This window comes from Trachymyrmex cornetzi, unplaced genomic scaffold (assembly GCF_001594075.2).
Source record: "Trachymyrmex cornetzi isolate Tcor2-1 unplaced genomic scaffold, Tcor1.1 scaffold245, whole genome shotgun sequence".
Taxonomy (NCBI): domain Eukaryota; kingdom Metazoa; phylum Arthropoda; class Insecta; order Hymenoptera; family Formicidae; genus Trachymyrmex; species Trachymyrmex cornetzi.
Window position 1 is genome coordinate 60456 of NW_017297113.1, and position 12116 is coordinate 72571.

The window sequence follows — 12116 nt, forward strand, 5'->3', positions numbered from 1 at the left end:
AAAATACAATAGTATATGTTATATGTTGCAAGAAATTATATATTCGTTTTGCAATTGGCGTAATTTAAAGATTTGATTTCATTTCTTTTTTAATACATGTATACGTACTACTGAGGGGTAATTTATAATAAAAAATTTACAACATTACCACTTGAACTATATTATTTATGTAACGGTTCTTTTTTAGTTTATGTAAAGTACAGTTTTTTATGGAAGGTACATGCACACTTGGCGCCTTTTTTTTGAAAAGGTTACCTTCCTATTTTATTCTACTTGAATATTTGGTGAATTACAAAAATAAAATGATACATTATGCGCATCGTACATGATACGGAACGCACTCTTTGTCAGCCTGTCAATATTTGTGAACGATCACGACCTAAATAATGACACTACGCATTGAACTTACCTCTCTGTTCATCTGTTTCATAGTCCAGTATTCATAGTCCGTTCTTATTTTAAGACCGTCTAAAGTAAAATCTTAACATTCTAACGCGACTTTCTGAGTGATTCATGACATCTTTAGACTGTATTTAAGACAGTCTCAAATATAAGAATCGACTATACACATATAACGGCTTAGTCTTGCTTTGTTGACTTACAAGAGAACACAACCAAATGAATCTCTCAAATTTAAATGAGCTTTTAGTATGTTGTTCTATGGACAAAAATAGGAGACACATTTTTTTATACGTGCTGAGTCGCACGTTAAGAGGGTCAAATCCCCCCTTGAAAAATGTCGGTTTTTTTTTCAGATTGCATATCGTCAAAACTGTAAGAGATAGAAAAAAATTTTCAGAATGAAAATTGAATGGCATTAAGAGTTTAGAACTACAATGAAAAATTTTTTTTCTTTATAGATAAATAATTTTTATTATAAATAAATAATTTAAAACAATATTTTTTTATTATAGTTCTAAAGTACTCTTAATGCCATTCAATTTTCATTCTAAAAATTTTTTTCTATCTCTTACAGTTTGGACGATATTCAATTTGAAAGAAAAAAATCGACTTTTTTCAAGAGAGGATTTCGCCCATTTAACATGCGACTCAGCACGTATAAAAAAATACGTGTCTCCTATTTTTGTCCATAGGACAACATACTAAAAGCTCATTTAAATCAGAGAGGTTCACTTGGTTGTTTTCCCTCAATAGTCTATTTTAAAGCTTAAAAACTTAAAAATTCCACATGCAATGGAAATATTTCACAATGGAAATATAATTTTAAAAATTATTTTTAAAAACTGACTTTTTAATTCTTAGAAATTATCTAAGATTATTTTAGATTAACTTTTTACACTATATAAATTAATTCAAAAATTTTTGTGTAAACTTTTTATTACTTTTTAAAAAACCTTAACTTTATTTAAAGTAAATTTTCCTAAGGTAGTAGTAGAAAATAAATACATAAAATAATTTCTTTAGGAAGTGTTACATTTTAAAAACATATTTCTTGTATTCTTGAGGCTTTCACGGGTGTTTCCTATATGACAATCTTGTGTTTCGCGGGTTTTCTCCGTGTTCAAATCCATTCTTGGCATTCCAAGAATGGATTTGAACACGGAGAAAACCCGCGAAACACAAGATTGTCACATATTTCTTGTATAATTAAGATAAGGTTACGCGATAAAAGATAAAAATATCTTTTTCTTGAAAGAATTCCCTTTTGCTCACGTTTCTAGCATTACCTTTAATACTGATAAATACGAGATGGAAGTACGAGCCTTCAGAATTTCCTTAAAGTTTACGAAATTTATTGCCAGAAACTTTCCTGCAGTTAATCGATGAGGATTGATTGATCGAAGGATCAATTAACAGCAAATTCTTCATCAAGTTTAAATCAAAATTGTACCATGGTGAGTCATAAATCACAGAAGCTAGTCCTTGTGATTGTAATTCCAACGTCTGTCCGGCGAAACAGTAGAGAAATAGCTACAGCAACAAAACAACGATAAAAAGGACATGTTTTATGTAACGTATGTGCTATGCATCGAAAGCGTGAGGATTAACTGAAAACCTGAAATACGATAATGAACTATATACATGCAATAATTATCGGTAAGTTTAAGACTTCTTGTAAATCTTGTAACAAATTTTGTACGCCTATTCTGTAATTAAACCAGAATTAAGTTGGAGCAGGAATTCCTAAAGTGAATCTATTTTATTAATTTTTTCAAACAAGTATTTTTCTAACTGCCTTTACAGATTAATAAATCCTTCTTCATATTAAAGTATAAACAATAATGTAATCCAAACCGGTCAGCTTTATGCCAAAAACGAAAAATAGATGGAAAATTACAGTTTACCGACTTTTAACGTCGACTCGTAATAATGTTTGCTTTATATACGAGTTTTATACTTCGTACGTACAAAACAATCTTGATTTCGACTAGAGATTACGTGAACAACTAATGCTAAGTACTTAGAAATAAGTTTAGATACTTAATACGAAAGATTAGTTAGAAAATTTGTACGTATGATGTGTGAGTGCGATATCGATGGTGTAAAAATATGTCGATGTGTTGTATTTTATCGGTAAAACAGCGATCTCATCGGAGTTCGAGCTTCACTTTAAGATTCCCTTAAGGAAACATTATTTCATATCTTCATTTTTTATACATGATACAAAAATTATTACTGAATAATGTAGTTATATTATTCTGTTACTAAAGTTTTATCACAAAGTAAATTGGATTTCGATTTATTGGAGATAAAATGTACCTTTAACGCATAATAAAATCACACTCATTAAAAGTTGAAATAAGATAACCAAACTGAATGCGTTTTGCAGATGAGCTAAATATCTGAAGCGATGATGTCTCTTTAACATGATACCAAGTCTATTGCAATTCTTTGCTATTTTCTATTTCAAAGAATTCCACTTTGAGAACTTCGAACTGTCCACATACATGCATCGTGAGATCAAAGAAAAATCCATCGTTTTCGCATTGCGAAATATACAGTTGACAAGGATTTGTAATGTCTGCAGGACTTCAACAAAACGATAGACGTCCCAGATAGCACATTATATTCTGAGAATATACTAAAAAGGTCACGTCTGATATTCGTATGATATTCCTATGCACGCAGCAACATCATTCGCAGTATATCCTCAGAATATCGTGATGAATTTCGAAATTTTTCATTAAGAGTGTGTAAGAAATATCTATTAAAAATAATATTCTGTTATAGAGCAAAGAATATTATTTTTAATAGATATTTCTTACATATTCTCAAGGAAAATTTTCGAAAAATCATCTCGATATTCTGAGGATATACTGCGAACAATGTTGTTGCGGACATAGAAATATCATACGAATATCAGACGTGACCTTTTTAGTATATTCTCAGAATATAATGTGCTATCTGGAGTATTACTTCCGAAAACGACAATAAGTTGCTAAAAGCATGTTTTTATAATAGAAAAATTATTATTATACCTACTTAAATATGTATACTCAGTTTGAAATTAAAAATAAATTTATTAATAAATGAGTTTTAAAATTAATTTTGTTTATTTTCCCAATAAACAAACTGACGTTATTTACCGTCATTTTGACGTTAAAGATGTTATTTTAATGTCAAAATAACAATAAGCAATGTTAGCTTGTTTACTACATTAGAAGTACGATTTAGGAATCAGGTGGAACAATTTAACGACCCGGTCTCCAAATCGTACCGAAAGCTACTTTTTTAAAAATCTAATTTAAACAATAATTTAATGTTTATTTTCGTAAAAGTATCGTTTTGTTTTATTGCCAATGAACCAAAGTTTAATGTAAGTACAGAAATATTCTGATCTCTTTAGTTATTGTTACAATTTTGTTTAAATGTTTGGGGGTACGATATAGGCAACTTCCCCCTATATGTTTTTGAACATCATTGAAAATGTAATTCTTTCTAACGGCAAAACTACAATTATTATAAAAAGATTTTTCTGCCAAATCCTATATTTTGTAACCTAATTTAATATTTATCAAATGTTTCAGCTTGTTATGTAATACATCATCAAAATTAAGCAAATTGTGATATTTATTTAGATAAAATTTATTATTTCAAATTAGACAAAAACATTAAACATTATACGTAAACAAGAAAGCAAAATAAAAGTTAAATCTAAATTTTTTTAGTAATGACTGAAAGTTACAACTTACTTCTATTACCGTCGACATAAACCAACGAATTCTCGAAAATATATTTATTTTCTTTATCGAGCACCCATAATATTCCAGGTGTACCAAGTATACCAAGAAGATATTTACAAAGCGTTAAAACATATGAAATTTCAGCATTCTACTCTATAGTCAATCCCATTTTCAACTTTAAAACCTGCAGATTGTGATAATTTCTTTCAATTTATTTCATTCGATAATTGTTGAAATTATATTACACTGAATTTCTCTTCAGTTTGACTTTTCCTCAAAAAAGAATGTAGTCCTTCGTTTCTTCACAATAATTACATTGTGGTGATATTCGATAACTACAACACATTTGTTTTGCTGCGACAACCCCTCGTGAAACTAACTTTCCTGGATTTCTGATTTATTATTTACATCTTTTAACATTTCCTTTAACTTTCCAAGAATCCAAGTATAGCTTGCATTTCCATATGTATTATTTGTCCATATGTATGAATAATATGGTTATACACGACATTGTTCTCGAAGATACTTACTTTGTCTTTGAAATAATAGGTTTGAAATAATAGGAAATAATAGGTTACAGTCATTTAAGTTGCATTTATTAATAAATAAAAAATGTATAGCACCAACAATAAAACAGTTTCTTGAATTATTGTTCTATCAACTTTTTCTGAGGGGAGAAACGATTTATTCTTTCCAGGAAGATAAATAAAATTGAAAAATGTTATGTATGGAAATAAAGTGAAGATAATAAAAAACTGTAGCACAAATATGATACTTGATGAACATAACATTTTTATAAACTAAGCAATAATGGTGAAAAATCATCCACAATATTATTACTAATGATTCTTTATAGAGCTCATACTTTTATATCTCTAAATTTCTTCAGTAAAATCCTTTGTGGAAGTAGAAAACAATATTAACATAATATGTACAAAAAAAGCTGCTGTAAAGTGAGAACATTAGAATAAATAGTCCTAAAAATAAAAAGATATTGTAAAGAAGTTGAAAAAGAAGGCTAAGACTAATTGATACAAACAATATACAAACAATTTCGAAACTACGTCACATTCGATCAAATCGTGTGTCTTCATAAAGAAAAGTTATAATAAATAACTGCACGGAAAGATCGAATTTGCTAAAGTAGCTAAATATTTAGTACATAAGTAGTTTAGTAAATAAATTAATAGTATATATGACTAGTATAAATAATTCTTAACGCTCACAAAAGGCTATTTGCTGGACGTGTTTACACGTCTATAGCAATGAAAGAGTTAAACAATATATCTTGATATAAATTGCGTATGAATCACGAAATTAAATCTTGTAAAATTCAGTTAATTTGTAAATTCTTCTATTGATTAACATATCACAAAAATGTTGAACAATTTAATTTAATCAAACAATTGGCTTTTTTTTATAGTATAAAAGTCAAAACGTATGTCTTAAAATATTTTTTAATCAAACATATTTGCCTATATGGTATATGTACATTACATAACATCAGTTTTCGTAATAAGATCTCAAAACCCATATCAGTGCTATACTGATTAACATTACTTTCGTAGCGCTATTCTTAAAACTGAAATATATGAGGCCGCTGTCTTAAGGACATACATCATCGTCTCGCGATTAACATAAAAAAATTTTCCGCCGGTTAAACGAAATGGAATACTCGATCTCATCATTGCAAAATGCACATCTTTCATCAATGCTGCAGGAAGTGTGAACCAGGAAGTTGTGTACAACATATAGAATATGTCTTCGCTTTCCTTTTGCAAGAATTCACCACCATAGGTATATACCAACGATTGCATTATTAAATAGTTCAAGACAAAAAAACTCTTTATCGCCTCAACATGATTTTTTTCGTTTATACAAATATTTAAACGCAATCCTAAAAATAAGCATTTTATTTTAAAAGATATACGAATATGTTCAAGTTTTGAACATACACCGTGTGACTATTAAATTAAATGTGATAAAATGTATTAAATTTAAATGTATATCAATTTCTTCAATTTTTATACAAATACGTATGTAGATGTTAGATTGTTAATATAAATGCGGAAAAAAATCTTTGATATACATTACCTACTAATGCAAGCAAAATCGTCACTATCACAATTTGATATAATATAAGAAAATGAAAAGTATCTTCCAAATTTTGATACAATTCCATTAACAGGCTGTGCCTATTAACCAAGTTAACGAATTTTTTTCGATAATTTGCTTCGGTGTTCGACTCGTTCGTAAATGTTTTGAAGTTGTTTTTAAGCACCTTGAGTTGACCGGTGAGATGTATTGTAACGTTGAAGAAGAAACTATCCACGGTAAATAATAAAAAAGATAATATGCATGATTGAACAATCTGGATAGTCAGGATTATCGCATACTGTGGACCAGTAATCAACTGACTCAGTGGACCAGATGGAACCAAAAGTAACCAATCTGTTGTATTAACTGCACATCACAAAAATAAAAAAAAACAAAATATTATCATATAATTTAGTTTATAATTAGATTACCAAACTAAGTAAAGCATGCTATATACTTGGAAAACTTGTATCAAATTTTTAAACTTATATTTAATTTTATTTAATTTAAATTTAAATTTAATTAACACATTCATTTATCAAATGGCCCATCCAAATCTTCGTGTTAATTTAACATAAAATAAATGTTTTAGGAAATAATACAAATATTATGTAAATATTAACACACGAAATGTAACACTAATGCAATTTATAAGAAAATTGTAGAAGCATACTTCTTTAGTAAAATTAACATTTAGAAAATATTAAATTAACATATTTTATTCATTTAGAATTTATGTTTTAAAATAAATTATTTTTATGTTGTTTGATCATTTACTCATAAAATATGTAACGCTAAGAATTAATTTAATGAAAATATTTAAATAATACAATAATATCATGTAAAATTAACACTCGACATGTTAAAAATTTTGACAAGGAAGGTTTAACACAAATACAAAAATGTTTTAACTATGAACCACATAACTATGAACCACATAACAAATACAATTTTACCATTCACTAAATTCATGTCTGTGGAGAATATCTGCTTCAGATTAATAAATATGACGACTGCTATGTACATGCCTAGGCATACATACAACGAGTATAATAATGTAAAAGTGAGTATTTTGGCTTTAACTGCATACTTCTTCATAATCTTCCTAGTTTCCCCATTATTTTTAACAGATAACCAATCATCAATAGCAGCGTTAATGTTAATACTCAGCCTCTTTTGACTGACAATAAAACACAGATTTTTTATAATTCCAGTCGACGTAGACGCAAAGAACGTTATACTTTCTATATTTGAACTGGCGTCCTTGCTGCTCCAGACGAGCTCCGTCGTCAGACAAGGTAGTATCATAAACTGAATAATAGTTAGTATTAAAGCAAATACTAATAAATATAAAGGAATAACTTGCAATAAATTATTTTATTTTTATTATAAGCATAAACTTGTCTAACAGAAAAATAAAATTTTAAATTAAAAAATTTTAAAAATAAAATGCTAAAAAAATAAAATGTTAAAAGAAGAAATTATATATTTTGAAATTATCATTAAATATTTGGAAAAAATTTTCTCACTATAACTACTTTGCAAGTTTTTAGACTTCCCCCATGATATTCTTTAAATGTACGTTATATTACCATCCCTCTTGCATTAACGTACCTGTGCAATCAAACAAAAACCCCATTGTATCTTCGTGAATACTGTCTGTTTCTGTAATGGCCACAAACCGTATACTTTTAAGAATAGTCTATGAGTAGAGAAAACGTAAGCGATGTCATCGTTCCAACGTTTATTCGTCATTCTGGCAAGCGGAAGAACTCGAATGATAGCTTATTCGAAACTACTTCGTTCAGTTGTTACAAACTAAATTTTGCCAAATTACCATCGATTTACTATCATTCAGTCGCTATTATAAGTTATCAATAGCACCATATTAACTTATTATTTTACCGAACTCATGTTTTATTAACTTGCGCAGAAACTCTTCTTTTACGGACAAAGTGAGTAAAGAGATCGGTGTGTATGTCTTTTTATATGTCTTTACATGTCTTTACATTTCTACTTCCATTGTCATTTCTACCATAGAAATATTTGGTGAAGTACATTTGGTGAAATTATTAATTTTATTGTTTCACACACAGTGTAATAATTTTATACATATATTCAACTTATCATGATAAATGCAATTCAATAAGAACTGTATCGAACATTATATAATTATTAAAATAAAATGTTTTTTAATTTTTATTTGTAACATTATGATTTAATATTATTTTATGTATCTTCTTAAAACTCTTTCGTATTTACATTGATGAGCTAAAATGTGATTATTTGCTTAATATTGTGTTGATCCTGTATGTTCTGCTAGCGCTTTTATATCAGACATGGACTCCATATGGTTTCTAAATGTATTCATTAGAATCTGCTACCAAGATGTTAACAGTTAGCAGTTTTTTAAACTATTGTAAGTTACAAAGAGTTATATGGAGCAAATTGGTTTGTCCAATATATCCTATAAATGCTCAATGTGACTGAGATAGGATGAATTTAGTGACTAGACACAAGTATGAAGTATTTCTCATGTTCCTCAAACCATTATTGAGCAACTTGTGCAGGGAACGTTGTCTTGCTGAAAGATTTCGCTGTCATCATAGAAAACAGTTATCATGAAGGAGTGTACCTCGCCTTCATCAATACTGAGTTAAAGAAACTGTTGTTAATGTTTTAGCAGGAGATTCTAATGGACACATTTAGAGGTATTCTCGTAGAATTCATGCTTGGTAGGACAAGAGAGGATTTGACAGCACATAGAAGATCAACACAGTATTAAATAAGTAGTGACAATGCTTTTGCCAATAGTGTATATCTCACAATAAACATAATAGTAATACAATTTTGCTCTATTTCGTTAATACACATCTTTATTTATAGAAAAAAACTTGTAAATTAGTTACAATTGTTTAAAAAATATTAATTACATCGTTAAAGTCATTTATAAAAAAAAAAGAAACTAAACCATCTACTTTTCTCCTAAAAGAATTTTTACTCACGTTTTTATCATTACCCTTAATACAGATAAATATGAGGCGGAAGCTTTTAAAATTTCCTTAAAAGTCATAAAATTTATTGCTACGAATTTTCCTGCAGTTAATTGCTGAGGACTGGCTGCTCGAAGAATTATCAATGGTAAATTCTTCATCACATTCACATCAAAAGTGTACCACGGTGATTCATAAATTGCATAGGCTAATTTTTTCGATTGGAACTCCAACGTCTGTCCAGCGAAGCAATAAAGAAAAAGTTGGACTAACAGTGAAATAATAAAGACTCCATGTTTTGCAGCGGTAAGAACATCATTTATTTCAAGTGAAAGAAGTAAAAGAAATCCTGGAAAAAAAATGTCGAATATAATAAGAACTTTAAAATAGTTACAAATTCTTTATTTATTGTTCTAAAAGTAATAAAATTATATTTGTTCTTTTATTTATTCTATGTCACTTATAACATACTAAATAAATATAAATTTCAAAGTAACGATAAATTTGATTACAGTTTGTTTAAGTTTAAAATAATAATTACCTTCGACGCATAAGACAACAACACTCATTAAAATTTGTGCCAAGATGACTAGAGTGAATGCTCTCTCTAAATAATGCGATAAATATACGAGGCGATAATGTCTCTTCAACAGGATGTCAAGTTTGCTACAGCAGGAAAATTCGTCGCAACCCAATGTATTGAAGTTCATACGAAGAATTGCAAATTGTCCACACATGTGCATTGTGAGATCGAAAAAGAACCCATCGTTTCCGCATTGCGAGATGCCGTTAACGAGGATTTGAACGAACTGCAAAACTTCGACAGCGCAATAGGTGAAAAAAGATGTATAGTATTTTCCAAAGGTGCAATAGGCCGCTAACATCAGCTTCTTTTCATTGGTTTCGTTATAAATGTGCTTTTCAGAAGTCCAGGGCAAATTGATATTGGCTAGCACGACACTGGAGACGAAAGATACCACCGAGGCGCAACCTAAACAGAAGAATATCGAAGAGCCCAGCCTACCTATGCGAGCATACTTTAACATGATATCACGAAAGCGAGAATTTTTCACGTAAGTCCAATCATGGATGACCGATTCCACCAAAATGGATTTTTGTCTCCAATATACGCGATGCAAAAGCAGTTTTACTAAGCTGATTATTGACGATGAGCTTAATAGAAAAGCATCCATAGCATCTTCGTGACCATTACAATGTCGAATCATTTCTAGTGACATGATGATTGATGTACTCGTCTAGTTCATGAAAATAAAATAAAGATGTTTACATCTCAATATAAATTTTTATTTTATTTGAAACACATAAAATAAAATGGAGATATTTATATCTCAATATAATTAAAGGTCTATGCTCAGTTTGGGCCCCGGCTGAATAGCATTGAGACCTAGCTAGGATTGTAGAGCATAAAAAAAGGATTAAAACGTTCCATATGCACAACTTTGTAAAATGAGTCCCTTGAGTGTTACAGCTGTTCAAAGTTCGCTATTATGACCATGTATTATGTACCATATAGGACTGGTTTTATTCGATTTCTCAAATCATCTGGTATCTGGAAGATGTCCAATCTTGACAAAGACAACTAAACCCTTTTTTGGGGGAAAAAAAATGAATAATTATAAGTAATATACATTAATGAAGAGGGGAGAGAGACACTCAAAGTATGAAACAAAAGGTTTTAATTGATTTGACAAAGAGGCTGCGGTTCAGTATTTTTAACTGTAACGTTTCCATCTTCAGTAAGTTTTCTTTTATAATGGCACCAACAGACATGACATACATATTTAAATGTATTGAGTGGGGCTCTTGTAGAACTACTAGGCTCTTGTTCCAAGAAATCTAGCATTTCCGCAGCCAACAAATGTTTACGCGACTGGTTTTTTAAATATTTTCCACATTGCCCACAGTGGATCTCATCGCGACCAGTAGCTGCTTCGGGGTGACTCCGTATCAAAGATTGGTTTACCCCGCCGATTGGTACATTCGCCGCTTGTCCATCTCCCTCCCATCAGTACGAACTCCAGGGGCATCGTCGTCATTACAAGCAAATCCGAATTTCTGTGACATGACGGCATAAATCGCGACCAGGAACTTAGCCGGATTAATGAACTGTACCAAGTACATTTTAGATATTATTTCAATATCTTTGGTACAATCCGTTACCGCCGTCACCGCGGGGAGGTACCCTGGACGCAGAGAAATTGGATAAGACTAGTACATGGTCATAATAGCAAACTTTGAATAATTCTAGCACTTAGGAAACTTCTCCTATAAAGTTGGGCTTATGGAATTGTTTATTCTCTTTTAATAGCTTAAAATTTTAGGCATGTCTCAAAGTTGTTCATCCGAGGCCCAAATTCCCCTATAAAACTGTGGGCATAGTCCTTTTTATACTATTTCAAACATATGCAGGGTGTCCCAGAATGACCGCCAATATTTCGTGTGTTGATACGAGGGTCACTATTTATATTTTGAGCCTAATAATAAAAAAACAATAATTTGTCATTTATTGTTTTTCAAAATATTCTCCTTTATGATCTATACACTTTTGCATGCGTTCGAACCACTTGTCAAAGCATTTTTTTCATTCCGCTTGAGACACCTCCAAAATATGGTCTTTGAACGCATCAACGGCTTCTTCTGCCGACGAAAATCGTTGTCCATGCAATTTATTCTTGACGTTTGGAAACAAAAAGTAGTCATTTAGTATCAAATCAGGACTGTACGGCGGATGACCCATTAATTCGATTTTTTGAGTGCTCAAATAGTCGGTTGTTAGACGAGATGTGTGACAGCTGGCATCGTCTTGATGAAGAATGATCCGGCGGCGCTTGTTTGTTTTCCTTATTTCACTGAAGACTTC

The 12116-nt window shown here is 30.2% G+C and overlaps 1 protein-coding gene across 1 annotated transcript in view; it reads right to left on the bottom strand.

Annotated features, from left to right (window-relative positions):
- Positions 1-5701: 5701 nt before the first annotated feature.
- Positions 5702-12116, bottom strand: part of LOC108761210 (uncharacterized) — a 14087-nt gene continuing 7672 nt past the window's right edge. The window contains exons 4-9 of the mRNA XM_018507624.1: positions 9777-10491; positions 9248-9584; positions 7857-7944; positions 7199-7553; positions 6240-6608; positions 5702-6042 (exon numbers count right to left, since the gene is read on the bottom strand). Of these exons, the coding sequence (XP_018363126.1) occupies positions 5702-6042; positions 6240-6608; positions 7199-7553; positions 7857-7944; positions 9248-9584; positions 9777-10491 (2205 nt within the window). The remainder of the gene's footprint in view (positions 6043-6239; positions 6609-7198; positions 7554-7856; positions 7945-9247; positions 9585-9776; positions 10492-12116) is intronic.